The following is a 20844-nucleotide window of genomic DNA, read 5'->3' as shown; positions in this document are numbered from 1 at the left end:
TTGTGGTTCTAATCTGGATTTCCTTAGAGACTAATGATATTGAGCATATTTGCCTTTCATATATCTGCTCTGATAAAGTGTTTGTTCAAGTGTTTGCTGATTTTAATAATTGGGCTGTTTGTCTTAATTTTGAATTGGAATAGTTGTGTCCATATTTTTAGATGTAAGTCTTTTATCAGTTCTGTGTTTTACAAATATTTCCTCCCAATCTGTGGCTTTGTCTTTTTTAACAGGATCTTTCCAAAGAGCAGCAGTTTTTAATTTTGATGAAGTTTAATTAATCAGGGTTCTTTTTTTCCCTGTAAGGTTCATGTTTTTTGTGTTCTAAGAAATATTTGTCTAATCCAAGGTTACAAAGCCTTTTCTCCTGTTTTCTGTAGAAATTTTATAGTTTCACATTTCTTGTTTAGATCTGTGATTCATTTCAAGTTTAATTTTATATATGGTGACAGGTATGGAGCAGGGTTAAATCCTTTTGCATGTGGTTATCCTGTTGTCCCAGCGACTTTTTCTTTCCATGGAATTACTTTGGCACCTTTGATGAAAATCAGTTGGCCATGTGTGTAGGTCCGATTTCTGGACTTTGCAATCTGTTCTGCCAGTAAAGTGCTGTCCTGATTAGTGTGACTTTTATACTAAGCCTTGAAATCAGGTCCTGTTAATCCTCCAATTTTGCTCATTTTCAAAAGTGTGATGCCCTGCCAGAGCCTTCACATTTCTCATGTAAATCTTGGAATCAGCTTATTGGTTTTTACAAAAAAAAAAAAAGACTGCTGGAATTTTGATTGGCATTGCATTGATGTATGGGTGGACTTGGGTATCACACATGTCTTAATACTGTTTTCTGATCCATGAACATAAAACCTCTCTCCACTTACACATTTTTAAATACCAACATGAGTGTTTGGCAGTTGTCAGGACAAAGGACACATAGAATTTATTAGATTCGTTGCTAAGTACTTCATGTTTTTTGAAGCTGTTGAAATGATACTGTTTTCTCAGTTTCATTTTTAGATTGTTTCTGGGATATAAAAGTACAATTGATTTTTTTTTTTTTTTTGGATATTGACCTTGTGTCATGTGCATTTTCTAGCTTTACTAGTTCTAGTTCTAGGAGGATTTTAGTTCATACGTTTTTGTAGATTCTTTAGGATTCTCTATGGGGATGATCATGTTCTAGATAAAGTCAGTTTTATTTTTTACTTTTTAATCCATATGCTTTTACATTTTGTTTTGTTTTGAGTGCACCAGCTTTGGCTTCCAGGTTGACACTTAGTGGTGAGGGACAGCAGGCTTCGCTATCTTATGGCTGACATGGAGGGCACAGCATTCGGTTTGGGGACATCTGGCTGTGGGTTGTGGGGTGTGCTGTTTGTCCCTAAGTTCCTTTTCCTCCTAGTTTTCTGGGAATAGAAAATGTACAGAATGGGCCAGGGATTTAGCTAAGTGGTTCTGGCACCTGCTTTGCAAGCGCAAGGACCTGAGTTCAATCCCCGGTATCAAAAAAAAACAAAAACGAAAGAAAGAAAATGTACAGAATGGCCATTGAGTTTTGTCAATTGCTTTTTCTGCCTCTACTGAGATATTCATGTGTCTTTTTTTCTTTCTTATCTTATTAATCTGGTGAATTTCACCAATTGATTTTCAGAGTAAAACAACCCTGCATTCCTCCCATAAAGCCTCTTGATTGTGATGCATTTACAAATCTATATACCATTTGCTTGCTTTGCTAGGATTCTGAGAAAGCTGTTTGCATCTGTGTCCATACAGGATGGCATCTGTAGTCTGCTTGTCTGTCATGTCTTTGGCTCAGAGAGTGAGTTGGGAAATGCTTCTCCATTTTAGGAAGAGTTTGTGTAGAATCACTAGCTTTTCTTCCTTTAATGTTGGATAGAGAGAACATGTGAAGCCATTCAGGCCTCGAGTTTTCTTTGTGGGAAAGTTTTTCATTAGAAACTCAGTAGACACAGGGCTTCCCAGGTTGTCTATTTCTTCTTGACTAAGTTTTGGTGTTTGTAATGTTGACAGTTATTTGTACTCAAGAGGTCTCAGCCCAAATTTAGAAACAAGACCATTTTAGGATGAGAGATCATTCCTGAGTGATTTAGGGGCTGGAGGATTTGCAAATATCTGAATGCAGCCCTCCAGTACGAGAGAGTTCCCAGTGGGCAGCTGCCCCCGGCCACCTCCCCATCCCTGTGCCGCTGGCTGTCCACAAGGTACCCCTCCCCAGCCACCCTGTATACAGTGGGGGCTGGGTGAGAAGGGGACGGCGATCAGACTTCTTGTCCCTTCTAGCTTTGCTCCCCAGGAAGGCAGCCGCTTCTCCCAGGAATGAAATTCAAGGAGGCAGGCAGGGCCTCAGAGTCCATGACAAGTCTGCTTTTGTGTCTCTCATTTACTGTGTAAACTTCAGCCCTGAAATAACACACATCCTTCTGAAGTTGTTCACATATTAGCTCTTAAAACAGCAAAATCCGTGCACAATTTCCTCTCAATCCCTTAAAACATTCCTGAAAGGAGGAAAAAAAAGTTTAAATTCACCGCCTGTCATTAAAATCTCTTGATTTGCAGAATGAGCAAGGCACCCAGCAGTCAATGCACACAGGCACACTCACATACACACGCACCAGCCCATATGCATGTGCACCATGTGACCTTCCTGCCTTGTACTTTGCAGGTCCCTTAATTACTGGAGGTGGGCATACCCCCCAACCTCTGCTGCAGGGAGCAGGGTCTAGAGCAGTGGCCTGGGCACTGCAGCCTGACATCACGAGGCCCATTCATTCCTGAGTCTATTGGTTTGCTAAACTTTGAGTCTTGTGGAAATTCTTTCCTAGGACATTTTTAGAAGCATGGCGTCCCAGCAGATAAAAATGCCCCTCCCCCTTCATCCCATCTTGGCCCCAACGAAGGGAGCTGTGACTTCGGTGGGATTGGCAGCCATCAGCAGTAGGGTCCCTTGCCTGAACATAAGTCCCTATGTAACTGGTCTGGAGATGGAAACTGCCTGCCTGGGGAAGATGAGGGATTTTCTTTAAATATGTGTAAAGCTGACTGCTAGTTGGCGGATAGTGGAGCAGGCAGTCTCGGGGGCCCCTATCCTACCACAGGGCAGCCAACTTGGACCGTGTTTGTGCATGGAGGCCCCAGTATGATTCATGAGGGACTGCCATAGAATGGGGCCAGAGGGACTTCGGGGCCTGCTTTCCAGGCAGCCCTGTCTGCCTTTCTGACTACTTGGACCTCCCTGCACACACCTGAGCCTTTGCCTCTGCTGGTCCTCCACTTGGGATGCCTCTCAGGCACTTTGAGGTTTGTTTTCAGGGCCCAGAGTTCTCTGTGGTAGGGGGAAAAGCCAGGCCACTATGCCCTTGCAAGGAGAGAGAGGGTCTTGTCTCACACAAGCCTGCAGGAATCCTTCCTGGAAATGGGGAACTTCTGGCCTGAGGCCTGGGCCCTGGGCATCTCTTGACACCATTGCCAGCCCTCCAGCCTGGGCTTGGTGACAACATGAAGGCCCTGAGTGGCACTTGCTGTCTCTTGCAGGCCAGAAATCCAAGATGCCAGCGTGAGCAGGGCAGTTCCGCCCGAGGCTGTGAAGGATAATCTGTCCAGGCCTCCCTCTTGTTTTGGAGGCTGCAGACCGCCTTGGGCATTCCTTGGCTTGTAGAAATATCACCCTGGCTTCTCTGGCTTCTGCCTTTGTGCTCACATGACGTTCTCTCTGTGTGCGTCTTTGTGCCTGAATTTCCCCTTTTTTTATAAGGTCATTGATCATACTGGGTTGGGACACTACTCCATGTGACCTACCCCATGTAACCTCATCTTACCTAATCATATTTGAAACAGTCCTGTTTCCAAGATCACACTTTGAGACCCTGTTGGGATTGGAATGTCAACCCATGAATTAAAGGTGACACAATTCAACCCATAACCCCCACCTATCAGAAGATGCTTTAACCCAGGGGTCTTTAATCCTCAGCCCACACCCTGCCTGACATCATGTAAATAAAGTTTTATCAGCACACAGCCAGGTACAGTCATAAATGCATTGTCTCTGGCGCCTTTGTGCTTCCTGGCTGGGACAGAGACCATGTGGCCTGCAGAGCCTCAAGTACTTACTCTCCAGCCTTTGAGAAGAAACTTGTGCCCTGTTCTCGTCATAAAAACAGCACGGGGGAAGGGCTCTGTTCCCCAGAGAGACATTTACAGAGGTGAAGGGAGAGAATGAAACAGACCCACACACGTTCCTGTCTTACTGGGAAGAAAGCTTTCGGGAAATCGCCACACTGGAAACTGCTTTCAGATAAGAGCGGATTTAGTTCTGTATCTAAGGAGCTAGTGGAATGGGAAGAGAGCAGTGCGATATCCAGACTCAGGAGATAAGAAGGGAAGGGAAGGGGCAGTATGTTGATTATCCGAGCAACTCTAAGGAAAAGGAAGATGAAACAAGGTAAAATACAAATATAAAGATGGAACAAATCATGTCAAATGAATCCAATTTTACATTAAATGCATGTCTCCCAAATTCCTCTATTAAAAGGAACTGTCAGAAGGGTTTATTTATTTGTTTTTGTAGTGCTGACTTTAGAACCCAGAGCCCTGTGCATGCTATGAAAGAACTCTACCACTGAGCTACATTGCCAGCCTGTTTTTATTTTTGGGTAGATGCATCACTCAATAAAATTAAGTAGAGCCTACTGCCAGGTATGGCAGTGCACATCTGTAATCCCAGCACTCGGGAGGCTGAGGCAGGAAGATCACTGCAAGTCCAGGGCCAGCCTGTGCTACACAGTGAGTGCAAGGCCAGCCTGAACTACATAAGTGAGACCCTGTCTCAGAGAACAACAACCAGCCCCCCAAAATAAAACTTTCAAAATAAAAGAAGTAGCGCAAACCAATAATGGATGGTTAAAAAATGAAAGAGTGGTTAAAAAAATTTTGTTTTTAAAAATTGTGGGCCTGGGGATTTAGCTCAGTGGTTCCGCTGCCTGCCTCGCGAGCGCAAGGTCCCAAGTTTGATCCCCATTATAATAAATAAATAAATAAAATAAAATAAAATAAAATCGTATACAAAGAAAGAGGGAAAAACAAAAAACCAGAAGACCAGGAGGGACAGTATTATCAACATGGAGACCCTTACAAGGCAAGTGTGGATGAATTTAGAGGAGGCCTACTTATAAATGTTAAGGCATCAAGCAGCATAAAATATGTAGAACATAACAATTTACTAATTGTGTAAGGAAAAGTGGGTTGAATGTGATAACTTTGAGAGATTTTAACGCAGCAGCTCTTTCAGAGTAGAATTCTAGCAGACGCGAAGTAAAGCAAAGACAGACAGGGAGATGTAGCCACTGCCAACAGTTTCTCAGTCTCAACAGTAATCTGGAATAGCCATTCTTCTTATCTACAGCTATAGAACAAACATCCACATGTATAGCCCTTTCAAGCAGCCAGCAGAGTGCTCTGCTCCCCAGGCTGCAGTCCAGGGTGGTGGGGGTGGGGTGGGGGTGGGTGAGTGCCCACTGCTGCCCTGGGCTTTGTTGGCTGGGGCAGCTCCACTTCCGAGATGGCACACTATGGGGCTGGAGTATCCTCAGCACAGGCCTCTCCTGCTGCATAGCTCCTCCACAGGCCTGCTCCAGAAGGAACATTCCAGGAGACAGGAAGTACCAGGAAACTGCAGCGTCCTTTGCTGAGCTCTTCTGGTTGCAAAGTCCAGATTCCGTGGGAGCGGTGGTGAGGAATGTCAGCACCGTGTTTTAAAGCCAGCTCCGTAATTCCGGATCCCAATAATAGAGATGTTTTGTTTCCTGATGCCCATGGGACACTAAGGAAACCAATTCTTTATGTGGCCATAAAAAAGAAAAGAAAGACAAAAACACTCTAGCTTGCCTCAAAACATTGAGTTTTAATTGGCCATGTTCTCTAATCAACACCCATTACCATTAGAAATAAATCATTAATATGTTAAAAACAAAAATCAAAATCAACAACTGCACCATTCTGGGATTAAAGAACACTATCCTTAGTATGAGATAGACAGCAGGCTGGGGTGGCAAAGCCAGTTGCATGAGAAGTGATGCAAAGTGGGGCCTTCTGTGTGTGGAAAGATGCTTCCCACCCATCCTGGCCCCAGCCAGGCTCCTGCCTCCTCCCTTCCCCGTCACCCACTGCGGACCACCTGCAGACACCTAGGTTCTCTCACTTTCACGCTCTTGTCCATATCACTCTCTGGAGCCTTCATGGATAAGCTAAAATCCATCTATTAAATTTTAAAATAATGACATGTGGATCCTGCATTGTGCAAACATACACTATTGAGCACTTTCAGGTAATGGCTGAATTCAGTACTCTGGAGCCGCCTGAGGTCTGTGCGGCTTTCACTTGGGTAGGCATATATTGGCGGGCCTGTGGGCTTCCTCCTGGAACCATCTGCCTCCCTAGTCCCAGCCAGGTGTCAGTTCACCTTCGAGCCCCTTGTCCGCCTCCTGACCTTGAGAATACCCGGGCGGGGAGGAAGGGAACTGGTAGTGCCTGGGTACCCCCACCTCATTGGCTTGCAGCAAGCTGGGTCCCAGGGCTAGAGGCACCTCATTAAACCACCTGAAATGCGTGTAACTCTAGTCAGCCTCCATAAGACCCTGGCAGTGCAGTTACATGTGAAATTAAAATTACCGAGGGGCCCCACTCTCCTCCCACCGTGGGTGGGCAACCACTTTCTGAGGCTGAGCCCGGAAGCGTACAATCCTGGGAAGGATTTGGCCATGATGATAATGGACCCAGGAATGTGCTAGGCCTATGGGTGTGGTCCAACTCTCTTGTCTTAGCCTTCTCCCCTCTCCTCCCAGAGACAACCCCAGGCCCAGTCACACACTGGGCCAGAGGCCCCAGCCACCTCCTACTTGGACCCACTCAGATTAGGCATGTGAGTGACAGTACTACAGATAGAGGCCAATCTAGGAGGCCTGGAATGGAGCTCTGACCTGGCAGAAGGAATCACCTGAGCCTTGGCATGCAGGCATGGTTTGCTCAAGTAGTGTCCCATAAACAACAAAATCACACTTTTGTTGCTCTCTGAAAGACTGCTGGGTGTCCCAGAGGAGCTTCCTGGGAGGCTCAGGAGGCGGTCTGTCTCCCTTTGAGCTGGGGCATCGAAGGCCTTGCTGGGCTGGCCACTAGGCCTGGGGGGCTGTAGTGAGATGATTGGTCAGGCTCCTTCTAGAATGGGGGGTGGACCCCAGCAGCAGCCAGGGAAGTGGGTTCAGGACCAGAGAAGAGCAGGAAGACCTAGACCCCAGTACCCTGGGGAGTCCTGGCTTGGGTATGGAATGGGAGTAAGGGAGATGGTCAGCCTCTGTGGCTTCAGCCTTAAGGAAGCTTCCCCAGGCAGCCCACTGTGGACACTGGGCCTTGTGCCACCTGCTAGTATGGTGTCCGGGTTGGGCGGACCAGACAACAGCTGTCGCCCACTTGCAGGGCTTGGCTGCCCCATGGATGGGAACGCCCATCCCCATGGCAACAGAGCAAGCCTTGCAGCCTCTCTTGCTCAGTGTGGAGAATGGCCGCCTGGACAGCTGGCAGGTGGAGCTGGTTCTCGGGGGAAAGAGGCTCTGTGCTGCCCAGAGTTGCCCCAAAATCAGGACTGCCCTAATGTGTTGGGACACAGAGCAGCTGCCAACATGTAGCCCATGGCATCTGGAACCTGCTTCCTGCATGGGCTCTGCTGCCCTCTCCCCTGAGGAGCTTCTGCCTCCAGTGCTATCTTACAGCTCATGGGCTTTCATGGAAACTCAGGCCTTGCTGGGGGAGGGGCTGCTTCCTGAATGTATTGTCCTATGCCTTGAGAGCCTCCTCTGCTCCTCTGTCCCTGCTGGGGACATCAGGGGCCTAAATGTCCTGCTGACTTGTTCTACACCTTGGGCTGTCAGGCCTTGGGCAAGATGTGGAGGGGCCAACGATCTAGACCATGGGCTGCATGTCCAGTGGGCCACAAAGGAGTGACTGAGCTGCAAGGATGGATGCGGCTCAGTGTGGTGTCTGAGCAGTCCTCACAGTCAAGGGCCATTTGAGGGGTGGTGGCAGGCAGGCATAACTTCCCCAGCAGGGCCCTGGCTCTGTCCCTGATGTGGAAGGCCTGAAAGCAGCTGGACCCTGACTCTGTGTATCTTCTGCTGGCTCCTCAGAGTCCCTGCAGCCCCAGAGCTTACCTGGGCCTGGTCTGTGGCCCCAAGGTGCTGCTCTGACAGGGTAGAGAGCAAATGTTCCCCAGGGTGGGCAGCAAGCGTGGCCTGAGGGCTCCAGCTGTGCCCAGCACATGTCAGAGGGGGCCCATGGACTCTCAGCACAGGCTGGCGTCTGGGAGCAGCTGGCCACAGGCAGGGCCCAGAACAAAGGGCACTTTGAGCAGCCTGTCTGCCTGCACCACGTCTCTGGCCAGCTGACCGCCCTGGGAATGTCGAGGATGCGCTCTCTGTGGCTTATCAGGGCTCACGTGGAGTTGGAACAGCTGGCCCTAAAGCCCACTGGCTCAAAGACTGCCTGCTGGAGTCTGTGCTATGGGGACCACTGCCCCCCATCGGGAAACCCTCTGGCTTAGGGCAGGGGCACTGCACAAGTTTCCCAGCTGTGCAGGAGGGTGAGACCCTAACCCTTGCTCCTATAATACTCCCAGGCTTGGTGGTGATCTGTGAGGGGGCTGGTGTGCGCCTGGAGCTCTAGTGAAGAGCCTCTTAGGCCTGTGTCCCTGATCTGTCCTGTCCAGAGCGCACAGGCCACCAGGGAGGCCAGTGTTGCCTTCTTGACCCTAGCTCTGCAGGCCTGTCCACCTGCCTGCCCTACCTGGGCTTCCAACCAAAAATACAGTCATTAATCCTCCATAATTAATCTTCTAGCCCTCTTTAAAATTATTACTTCACTAAAAAGATAATAGAGCAGTAACTTCAGAGGCAATAAAATAAGCATGATAAGTATCTGTGAGGCTTTCTTGATTGTTTAGCAAACAAACAAAAGTCTTTCATCCAAGGGTTCTAAGCACAGAGCCCTGAGCTGGGTGACCTGTGGGTACCCTGTGCCCTCCCTGCGGGAGCCATTGGTGTGGGAAGTCTTCGGAGCTCTAAATCACGTGGTGCCAGCAGCACGGAACTTCAAAACACTTTGAGCCTCAGAAAATCTCCCAGTGATGTGGATTCACCAACTGATAAAAATAAAACTGTAGATAAAACTGTGGCCTGATGACCTTTATCCTTCTCCGTGAGCGATGGTTCCACGGAGATTTAGAAATGCGGGAGCCGATGTGCAACCTTTCCCCTTCTGTACACTTGAAGTAGGAAACCCAGATAAGCACCTGTTCTGCCTAGCATTTACCTCAGCCCTGTGGATTCGGGCTGCTCTGCTGCTGATGCCACTGAAGCCCCTGAGCCCCACACATGGATAGAGCTGGTATGGATGTAACAGCATGTGACAGGGAGTGTGACAGCACACTCCCGGGGCCGAGATGTTCCTCCAGTGGCTCTGCACTCTTTTCCTTCAATGTCATATGCTGTCATCCTTGGATCCAGGTTGAGGTTCACAATGTCTGTCTGCCAAGTGACAAGGTTTCAATATGCACAGCGAAGTCTTTGGTGGCAGAGTAACTACCTTACTGCATCCCTGTCTGCATTCAGAACCCAAGGGCCATGAGCCTAGTTCAGTACACATGTGTCGTTGATGTGTTAACTGAGACAGTACCCCGAGAACCTGTTCTTACTTTCACCATCCTGCCTGCCTGCACACACAACCTGCAGCCCCTCTGCCTTCTTGAAGAGGGACCATACTAAGGTTGGAGGGGCACATTGCAGCCAGCAGGTCACACATGCTCGGTCATCTCACTCAGTGCTGAGCTAACAGAAGGCTGAGGATTCAGAGCCAGAGGCCTGAGGGCAGGTATATAGGACATTCCAGGGCCACAGGCCAAGGTGTGGCAGAGACTCAGGCCCATGGGAGACCTAACCAGAGGGAGCAGGAGGCACCAGATTTATTATGGTAAAACACATATGCCATAAAATTCACTATGTTAACCCTTTTAAATTCAGTGCAGTCTGGTGGTGTTTAGTGCATTCACAAGTTCCATAAGCACCTCCTCAGTCTATTCCTGGAAATTTTTTACTACCACAAAGGGAGATCCATATCCATTAACAGTTACTCCCCATTGCCCTTCTCCAGCCCCACTGTCTTTTACAATGGTAAAATACATTTAAAATTTCCCATCACAACCAGTTTTAGGTACACAGTTCAGGGGCATTAAGCACATTTGCACTGTTATGCAGCCATCACCACTATCTATCTCCAGGACACTTTCATCTCCCCAAACCGAAGCTCTGTCCCCAGTAGACACTGACTCCCCAGGCCCTGGCTCCCCCATCCTGGATCTGACTGCTCCCAGAATCTCCTGTGATTGGGCTCACACAGTATTTGTCTCTCTGGGCCTGGCAGATTCCACTGAGCATCACATCCTCAAAGTCTATCCAGGTTGTAGCGTACATCAGGATTTCCTTCTTAAGGCTGCAGTGGGGTGCTGATAGACTGCATCTTACTCATTTCTCATCTATCTGCGGACAACACCTTTCAGCTGTTATGAATGAAGCTGCTGCAGGGAACAGGGCACGCTTGCCTCTCATTAGGCCCTGGCCATTGGTCCTTTTGGGTATCGACTCAGGAGTGGATTTGCTGAGTTGTACAGTAACTGTGTTTTGGGTAGATTTTTTTTTTTTTTAAAACCTTTACAGCAGTTCTAGGTTCGCAGCAGAACTGAGTGGGTGGTAATTTCACATTTCATGTTGAGGAATCTCTAAGGTTTCCTGCGGTGGCTGTGCTGTTTTCCACCCCCATTTGCAGTGTTTGGTGGCAGGTCTGTGCCCGCCTCATCAGTGCTCAGTGTTTTTCATTGTTTTGCTCATGACAGGCTGTGAGGTGGCATCTCACCGGGATTTTAATGTGTATTTCTGGTGATTCATGACATTGAGCATCTTCTAGTCCCTGGTGCAGCCTCTCTAGAAAAATGTGTCTCGGTCCTTGGCTTTTTGGTTTTTTAAAAAAATTAGGTTGTTAGGAGCTTTGTTTTTAAAAATAATTTTTAAGTTCCACAAATAATGCCACTGAAAGCCAGCATTCAACAGCTGCTAGGTGTAAGTCAGGAGATGCCAGTGTGGGTCTGGACCCAGGCTTCAGAAGAGCTAACCCATGTGTGAGGCAGGGCTAGTGTTCGGGAGAGTAGCAGGTGGTGGAGGGGCCTGTGCTTATGGGGCCAGCTTATGTCTGGCTCTGGCCTACACTGGCTCAGCACTTTCCCATTCCTGTTGTCTGTGAGATGACTGTCAGGGTGGCAGGTGGTACTTATTATTCCATGTGGCCCAGGTCCATCTTCCCGCCTCACTCCGGGGGACCCGGGACACCTCCCTGCCCTGGCCTGTACATGCTGGTGGCTCTTGCTCTCTAGGTCTCCCTCTCTAGGTCACCCTCAGTCCCACTTCTGTGTCCTCCAGCCATGACCTGCAACCATTTTCTCACAGTCACAGGCTGCTCCCAGAACCCCCGCTATGCCCACACAACTGCAATCATCCTGTGTGTGGCAGCCCTCTGTGGGGATGGCCTCACATACCAGTGTCCACTCCCAAACCTGAGGACACCTGTGCTTTGTCTTGCCTGAGCCTTTGCCATGGACTTCATCCCTTTCCTGTCCTAAAATAGGGTCTGAGGATGAGCCATCCACCCCCAGCTGGGCCGTCCTCTCCTCATGATGAAAATGGTCACCATTGGCCCTGCTGTGGAGGGGTCTGCCAGGTGCCACAGGCTTGGTGTGCATACCTGTCTCAGGCTTCATCCACGAAACATTGCTTTGATCTGAGGGACAGAGGCAAGGGAAGGAGGGAGGGACCTCTCTCCCTTTGGTCTTGATGTGGTTTCAGTGGAGATCTCAGGTCCCTTGGCCCAAGATTGTCTCTCCTTCTTATATCTGTGAAGCAGAGCATAGGTCACACTCCATCCTTGGGCACCACGTCTCTGGCCCAGATGTAGAAGGACATATGAGCCTCAGGCCCATCCCTGCCAAGGTGGAGAACAGCTGGGTCACCCCTAGGCTCTGGACTGCTGAGGCTGGGCTGGTATCCCCTGACCAGAGTTGGGCAAAGGTGTCTCTGCTTTGGATCTGGGGGTATTGGCCCTGAGTCACGTTGGGCTACCACGTGGCTTGGAGGTCAGCCTTTCTGCAGGCCCCTCCCTGCTGAATGCCAGTATGGCCTTGGCCCTGAATGACATCCCACCCAGCCCTGCCCTGCATGTGAGGCTGATCAAGCTGAAGATGGTTTTATTTCTGAACAAACATTGGTCTGGGATATGGCTATTTTCCTCTGCCCCTTCCTGGCTGACCAACAGCTCCATGCTGACTGACTTGGTCCTGCCTAGGCTGGACCAGTAATCAAGCCCTTCCCAGGTGGGCCTCACAGTGTGTCCTCAAGCCAGATGGGACTGGAGGACCCCTGTCATTTTAAATTATTCATCCCACTTCAGCCCTCCAGAGTCCCTGTCTCTGCAGGAGGCCCCCAAATAGATTCTCCCCAAGTGTTAGACCAGGGTCATCTGAGGGGGCCTGTAGCCACCAAAAGCCATCCCTGACAGCTGTTTACTTCAAGGTGTATTCTACGACCTGCTTAACAGTTCAAATCTGCTTAGGAATGTGACTAGAAAAGGTAAATGATAACACAAGTATTTAAAAATAAGACAGGCCTATCAGCTGGTGGTATGTGGGCCCTCAGAGCAGGGACTGGAGCCTGCTTTTGGGGTGCTACGGTTCCCCATCAGAGCCACCAGTGATCGGGTGAGTGATCCCATCCCAACTCCACTAGAACTCATGGGCACCTATGTCTCAGCATTGAGGACTGAGAGCCTGGGCTTCATGTTGGCCAAAGACACATGTGGTACCATGGTTCAGCATTCCTGCCAGGCCAGGTTCTCAGGAAACAAAGATGAACCAAAGTGCCTATTACTGGACAGCTTGAGATTTGCTTGCTTGTTCCTCCCTACTTTCCCTCCCTTCTTTCTTCTTTCCTTCCTCCCTCCTTCCCTTCCTCCCTTCCACAAATCCATACTGAATGTTAACTAGAGTGAATAGTGCCCTAGGCCTGAGAATGGAATGAACAAGACCAATATGGTCTCTCCCTGGTGATTTCAGCCACCACTGCCAAAGCCCTTGTCCCCGAGGAGGCCACAGATCTTGTGAGTGCTGGGACCCTCATTCTCCCTGTGTAAACACCACACACATTCTACCCCCAAAGGATTCTGTGTCACTCACCAAAACATCTTTGCAAGGGGAAGGCACTAAACTTTCCCAAATATTCTTCCATTATCCAAGCTTGCTCCAAACAAAAGCTGGATGGTATAAATGTTATTTTGTCCTAATTAATAGCATTTGGGAGCCAGTGATGGCAGTATCCAGCCACCCTCTCATTGTGGACTCCCTGGCAGGGAACTGGTTGGGGGGCAGGGCCAGGCAGTGCCACCCATTGGACCAGAAGTCCCCTTTAGGCTGGGCTCCCAAGGGAAGACGGGCAGGGAGCCAGCTGGAAGCAGGCCTGAGAAGCAAAATGCTCTGTGGCTACATGGCTTTGTGGCTTTGCATAGTCCTTTTCCACATGTTGGGGTAGGTTTAGTCTCCTAACCCCAGCCTTCCCTGAGGGCTTTTTGCATGCCAAGGCTGGCCAGGAGCTGGGTGTGGGGGTCCCAGGTGGCAGCATGCTCTGAGCATCACAGTGGGCTATGCATTTGGGCATTAAATCCTTACCATTGCCCACTAACATGGCTGCCACTGCTGTCCACAGCTAAGGAAACTGATGTCAAGGTTCCTAAATCCATGTCATCATCCTATACCTACTACCCCTCTAGAAGCTGTTGCTTTCTGGGCTTGGGGTTGAGGGGCATATGGTACAGCAGGGCCAGCCACATGGGGTCCTTGTGAAGGTGAGGTGGCCAGGGGGTCCATTTGCCCAGCTCCTGAGGCCTGAGGACCAGCCTCAAGCTGCTCTGGATGGAGCAGGTGGGAAGGGCTTCTCACTTAAGGGGCCCTAGGTTCCTGTGATGGCCAAGACTGAACCCAGACTGCCTGGATGGTGTGGCCAGCCCAGGCCCTGCTGCCACTGGCTACCCTATAGTAGGCCAGCCACTGCTTTCCCCTTCAGATGGGCTCATGTGATGGATCCCTGGGGCCCACCCTGAAGTGAAGCATTGGCTACCTGTCTTCAGGGTGTTGGGCCTCCAGGGTGCCAGTCAGGGCTGAGGGCCTGACCAGTACCCTGACTTCCCTCTGTTGTCTCCAGGTCTTGGGTGACGACTCCTCCAGCCTTTTTCACCATAGCACTGGCTATTGGCTGGACAGGCCTCAAGATGGCTGTTAATTGAGGCAGGCAGCAGAACCGCTAAGCTAAATACCTGGCCCAAGATGGCCACTAATTGAATTCCACCTCACAGCTGGGGACTGAGTCTGGCTCCAGGAACCCTCTGCCTAGCTGCTGATTTCATAGAGAAAGCTAATGGCTCTGCTTTCCTTTGGAACTTGGTTTTTATACCTTTGTCCATCATCCACCCACCCACTCATCCACTTCTGTCCATCTTTTTTTTTTTTTTTTTTGGTACCAGGGATCAAACTCAGGTCCTTGTGCTTGCAAGGCAGGCATGGTACCACTAAGCTAAATCCCCGGCCCTGTGTCCATTTTTCTGTCCATCCATTGTAACCCACATGTTAGCCTGCGGCCATCTAGTTTGCCCAACCCCCTCATTCTTTAGAGTGCCCTGACTTCAGAGCACTCAGGGAACAATCTGGGCTGGAGGCCTGGTCTGTATGGAAGGACCCCAGGGGAGTTCTTTCAAGGCTGATGTCACATCTGTCTCTGGCCCCCTTGCCTCTACTGCCCAGCTACCCCTCCAGGAGCTCTTGTGCCCAGGACTCAGGGAAAGCCCAAGGTGATAGATGCTGTGTCCCCCATGGTTGGCAATGCAGGTAAAAGGGGACAGTCCCATAAAGACAGATGCTCTCTGACCCCCACCTTGGAACATGTGCTGTAGGGCCTCAGGGGTTTAAGATGGTTCTGGATGGAGAACACAGGCCAGAAGACATCGTGTAGGTAGGGAGGGCACTGGCACAGAGCCCTGCTTGAGTGCCCTCAAGCCCTACTGTGGGATTCCCTGCCCAGTTGGGCTCTGTCTGAAGAGCAGCAGCCCCACTGGGTGTCCATGCTTGGGGACCCTGGGCCCAAGATAGCCTTACATGCTGGCATCTACAGAGGGAGACCCAGTGTGCTACCCTGGGGGGTCCCTCTCCACCTGTGGCCACCTGATGAGTCACAGCCTGGGGAGAACTCACCTGCTTTCTTCCACAGGAGATTGTCCTGGTGGTGTTCTTTGGGACAGAGTACGTGGTCCGTCTCTGGTCTGCAGGCTGCCGCAGCAAATATGTGGGCATCTGGGGCCGGCTGCGTTTTGCCCGGAAGCCCATTTCCATCATTGGTGAGTCCCACCTACTCCACGGAATACTTCACCAGTTTCTAGACCATGAAGGACCCCCACATCATGACTGCCACCAGAGAGTGTCCCCCAGTGACCAAGAGCCTACTCCCACTCTGCCTATCCACAACAGGGCCTGACCTTATGGCCAGCAAGGGGTGAACACCCAGTTCTTGCAGCCTGGGCCACCTGCACACTAAGATACTGCTAATAGGGTTTGGCCCTTCTCAGATTCTGAGGACCTTCCTTACTCAGCACAGCTTGACAATGGGTCAGTCACCCTTGGTGGCTGGGGTTCAGGCCTGAGATGCAGGGCCCAGCTCTGGCTGAGGTGAGGCAGCTACACATGTGCCACACTGGAGGCCTGGGCCTCTCCATTAGGTGTTGCCCAAGTCCCCACCTAGCCTGTTCCCAGGTCCCCTCTCGTGGGACCCTGTCTCTCTAGCACAGCAAGCCTCTACCCCAGGGGTGGGTAGAGGGTGTGTTGTCCCTATGGCCCAGCTGCTGAGGTCATAACTCACTGTCCCTCCCCTGCAGACCTCATCGTGGTTGTGGCCTCCATGGTTGTCCTCTGTGTGGGCTCAAAAGGGCAGGTGTTTGCCACATCAGCTATCAGGTACGTCGGAGTGCCAAGCTCCCTGCTGGCTGACCCTCTGTAGGGCTGGAAGGGCTGGCCTGTCACCAAGCCCCCTCATCCCAAGCAGTAGGTGGTCTCCCTCTCCATCCACCTATTCTGGTGTGCTCACCCCTGCCCCACTCCATCATAGGCAGTGAGCTAGGGCAGCTGTGATCATGGCCTCGATATATTAGGTGGCCCTGGGTTTGAGATCCACCACAGCACTTCCTAGCTTCTGAGACATGGGTGGCAACCTATTTGGACACATGGTCTTCTTATCAGTAAACTGGGGCAACCTTGGGCTCCCTCAGAAGGCAGTGTGGGGACCAAAGGCATGTAGAGGTGTGCAGCTGCCCCCAACCTGACCCTGTGGCCACCATGTATGATCAGAGCCAGCTGTGAAGGGCTGCCCTTGGTGGGAGGACTCAGAGCACCTGACCAAGGGAGAGTCAGGAGGGCAGGCATGGAGGCAAGTCTTTCCAGTCATGGTGGACATGTATGTGTCTCCCCTACCCAGAGTGGAAGCCTGGTGGGGGCAGGGACACCATCCCATTTGCTGTTTCCTTGGTCACAGCGGCAAATGCCTGCAACTGGCCTGGTCCTTACATCCTTGTACTGTCTCCTTCCCAGGGGGATCCGTTTCCTACAGATCCTGCGGATGCTACACGTAGACCGCCAGGGAGGCACTTGGAGGCTCCTGGGCTCTGTGGTCTTCATCCACCGCCAGGTGTGTGTTCCAAGTAGGTAGCCCAGGGGAGCACGGTAGGGCATGTAGCCACCCCTACCTGAATGTGAGGTACAGGTCTTTGTACCCTGTACCCTAGCTGAGTGGCCAAGGGTCAGGCAGGTACCAGGGCACATGAGTGTGTGGATGGTGCCCAGAATCCCAGATTGACTCCCTGGTTGGGCACTCCACCTCACACCTGGTGTCAGCCCCTTCACCTGCCAGACCAATGGCGCCTTCCTTCAACTGGGACAAAGGTCAACTGGGTAAATTAAAAGACAAAAATGGAAGATGAAATAAAAGTCTCTGAGGCTCAGAAATCTAAAGCCAGACAGATTAAGGAAAACCCAGAATATCTTAAATGCTGACCCCCACAGGCTCAGCTGCCCCTGCCCAGGTCAGAATATACAAGGTCCTTTCATTGCCCTGAAGTTCTGCTGGGTATCAGCCAATTCTTGGCTCTGTCCCATTGCAGAAGACAGAGCCATTGGTCAGAGGCTTTCCAGGGTCACTCTTGGATAATAGCCAGAGGCAACCTCACTCTGGGTGGTGAGACCATCATACCTAGCATTTAGCAAAGTTGTGAAAAATAGCTTTTTGGGGACCCTGACCTGTATACAAAACATGCCCAAGTAGCTGTAGAATGATCTGGTAAATACTAGAATTCAGTGCCAAGGCTGTCCCCTCGCTGCCTCTGATGTTGGCCCAGATAGGGTTTCCTCCCTATCTGTGGGGTGCTGTGAGCTGATTTGGTTTTGTCTTCTGGCTAGGAGCTGATCACCACTTTGTATATTGGCTTCCTGGGCCTCATCTTCTCCTCCTACTTTGTGTATCTGGCTGAGAAGGATGCAGTGAATGAATCAGGCCTTGTGGAGTTTGGAAGCTATGCAGATGCACTGTGGTGGGGAGTGGTAAGTTGGAGCCTCTGGAGTCAGGGGTCCTGGGCTGGGGCCATGTGAGCCTGGGGAGAGGCAGAGCAGGTATTGGGCTCTGGTTTCTCAAGATTTGATGCCTCCTGGGCAGGGACTTCTCACCCAAAGGTTCAGAATCCTTTGTCCACAGATTAGTACTTGAAGCCAAATGCACTCTGTGCTCCATTCATGCTGAGGGCTCTGGGGTCCCTGTGGAAATTTTAGCTCTTTTGAACTTGTTTTGGAAGGGAAGTCTGGGGGACAGGGAAGGTGAACAGGGCTTGTCTTAGCCACCCTGTTGCCCTTTACCTCAGCAGATCCTGGATACAGGTGTGGGATAGTTGGGGTCAAGCATGTTCCTTGGTGCCTCTGGGGGTCTGTGCTGGCCCCATGAGTGTTCCTGTGCCTGAGGAGTGAGATGTGAAGACAGGTGGAGAAACCTGGGGAGATGCAGAGATCCATGCTTCCCAGACACGGCCCCCAGGTTCTCTTGCTGCCCTGGGATGTGGCACTATGCAGTTATGCGGACGAGCTCTGAGGACAGCTGGGAGACTGGGCTCGAGTAGCTCGAGGCCCCAAGGTGCCAGGCTGTGGGAAGGCAGGATGTAGCCGGTTACCTGCATGTGAACTCCACATGTCCCATAGCAAGGCCATGATGCATAGAGGCTGTGGGTGGGTTCCTGCTGCAGGCTGGAGCTGAGGACTCTCTGGGGTCAATGTATAGTGGAGGAAGGGGTCCCACTGAGGACCTGCCTGCTGAGCCTGAGCTCTAGAGTCCGGGGTCACAGGTGGGTGCTCTAGGCACAGGCTCTTATGGCATCAGAAAGTACTAGCCAAGGTGTTTTTAGGAAGGTCCAAGCTGCCAGTGTCCCTCCAGAAACTGGTGGCAGTTCCAGAGTCTCAAGTCTCTTATGGAGAACTGGCTTTCACCTGGGCACTAAGCTTTAGGTTAGCTTCTGCAAGAACAGGGTGCTCAATAGATAGGGAGGTTCGGATTCCATCCATCTCCATCCCATTTCCTCTCAGTTGCAGGGGCAGTGGGCTGTCTAGAGGCCAAGGCCCAGGGAGGTGCCATCACCCCTGCAGAGTGCCAGGACTAGGAGGCCATGGGTGGGAGGTGAGGGGCCTAGAATAGACCCCAACTGGCCTCCTGTCTTTTCTCAGGCAGAAGCACGTGGTATCTGCTGTCTTCCAGGCTCCTGCATCCTTCAAAGAAGGGCAGTGGCAGCCATGGGCATGGGCTGGAGTTGGGGAGAGGAGAGGCTACAGCTTGGGGGAGGTGGGTACCCTGGCCCTGTGGGGAAGTGCAGGCTCCAGGGGTACAGAGTAGGGTGGGCAGTGGTAGAGGTGACACTGCATCAGGCCTGGCCTGTGTGCCCTTCAGTGCTCAGTCCAGTAAGGAAGGCCTTGCTCAGAGCCCTTGCCTTCCTCCAACAGAGAGGTCATGGAACTCGAAGGGTACAGAGTAGGACAGACACATGGCCTGCTACTCCTGTGTCCCCCACAGAGCTAAGCATGCAGCAGGTACTTCTCATGCTGGCTAAGTCAGTGTGTTTTCTAGACGATTCCACTGTGCCAGGCTGCTCAGGGAAAGTACAGACATGCTGACACAGCTCCCATGTTGGGCAGCCCCAGGCTCGGCCTCTCCCTGCCCTCCTGGGGGCCTGTGTCCCCAAAGGCCCTTGTGGAGCAGGCCTATGCAGGTCTGGGCGGGAGAGCTCAGCCCCTGGCAGGCAGGAAGCTTGCCTACAGTAAAGGGGGAGACACCTCCTGGGAAATTGATAGGGCCTTCATGGGGGACAAGAGAACTGGGGGGCAGGCAGTCCAGGGCCGAGGGGCAGCAGGAAGCATGTAGGTGACAGCCTGCAGCACAGCTGATAAGCAGTGCCCAGCCCTGGTGCTGCCCTGCCTGCCTTCCCGGCTGCCTGCTGGGGCTGCTCCTCGGCCTCGGCCTGCGGCAGAGCGGCGCTCTACTCCCACACCTGTGCAAACATCCGCCCGCCGTCTGGGAACACGGCCCCTTTGTGCCCGGCTTGGCACCGGTGCCCCGGCCGCGCTGTCAGCTGCAGCCTGCGCCTCGGCCACTGTGCACCCTGGTCTGGCCATTGTTCCCATTGGGCCCTGCGCCCTTGCCTGCCCAGGGCCCCCTGCCACTTGGCCTTGGGGGCAAACAGCTCCCATTCATCACTACGGCTGCCCCTGCAGCTGTCTGGTGGGAGCCCCCTCAAAGCTTGAGTTATGGGCTGTGTTCCTGGCACTTCTCGGACAAACAGAACTCGAGAAATGCAGGCCGGGGCAGCCCGACAGGGGCCTGTTCAGCCTATGTGCCAACCCACAGCTGAGCCCTGGACAGTTGGCTCCTCTCAGTCTCTATTGTCTTGGCTTCCTTCACCCTCCCCATGGCCCCGCCCAGCCTTGCCCCTCAGGTTCCCTATCTGGACGAACAGAGGGTGGACTGAGCTGGGGGAATCTTGATGTTGGGAGTTGCCATAGGGCACTCTGCTGGTAGGGCACTTTCTGGAGACCTGGCCATTCTGTCTTCATTATAACTGTGCCAGGCCTTGCCTGGACTCTGGGACCTGCTCCCACAGCTGAGGAGTGGTTGTCTGGTTGGGGGGTGAGCACATGCCTAAGACAGACACAGGGCTGCAGAGGCCACTGGGAGCCACTGGGTTTGTTGGGCGAATGAATGAATCAGTTGATTTGCCTACAGAAAATCCTGTCTTGCGGCCCTGGGAATGGTGCGTGGATGTTTTTTTTTTCCTGTGGCTGCCACACAAAGCCACATAATATTGTGTTTTCAACAATAGACATTTATGACAGTTCCAGGGGCCAGAATCGAGAAATGGAGATGCAGGCAGGGCCACAGTCCCCTCAGGGCTCCCAGAGGGTCTTTTCTATCTTTTCAAAGTTCCGGTGCCCCAGGAGGCCCTTGGCCCATCCTGTGAGGCTCTTGTCTGTGTTCCTTTCTGTCTCTTCTGTGGACACCATCACTGGGTTTAGTGCCTGTCCAGATTATCCGGATGACCTTGTCTCCAGATCCTCAATCACATCTTTGA

At 51.6% G+C, this 20844-nt stretch overlaps 1 protein-coding gene across 12 annotated transcripts in view; it reads left to right on the top strand.

Annotated features, from left to right (window-relative positions):
- The window catches only part of Kcnq1 (potassium voltage-gated channel subfamily Q member 1), a 360400-nt gene that overhangs the window by 87930 nt on the left and 251626 nt on the right, over positions 1-20844 (top strand). For all 12 annotated transcript variants that reach the window (XM_013074819.3, XM_004852109.4, XM_004852108.3 and 9 more), the window contains exons 3-6: positions 15411-15537; positions 16072-16150; positions 16781-16877; positions 17645-17785. In XM_013074819.3, the coding sequence (XP_012930273.1) occupies positions 15411-15537; positions 16072-16150; positions 16781-16877; positions 17645-17785 (444 nt within the window). The remainder of the gene's footprint in view (positions 1-15410; positions 15538-16071; positions 16151-16780; positions 16878-17644; positions 17786-20844) is intronic.

The sequence above is a fragment of the Heterocephalus glaber genome, unplaced genomic scaffold (genome assembly GCF_053883595.1).
Source record: "Heterocephalus glaber isolate CG9 unplaced genomic scaffold, H.glaber_assembly_v1.0 deba00000594, whole genome shotgun sequence".
Taxonomy (NCBI): Eukaryota; Metazoa; Chordata; class Mammalia; order Rodentia; family Bathyergidae; genus Heterocephalus; species Heterocephalus glaber.
This window is presented reverse-complemented; position numbering and strand designations above follow the sequence as displayed.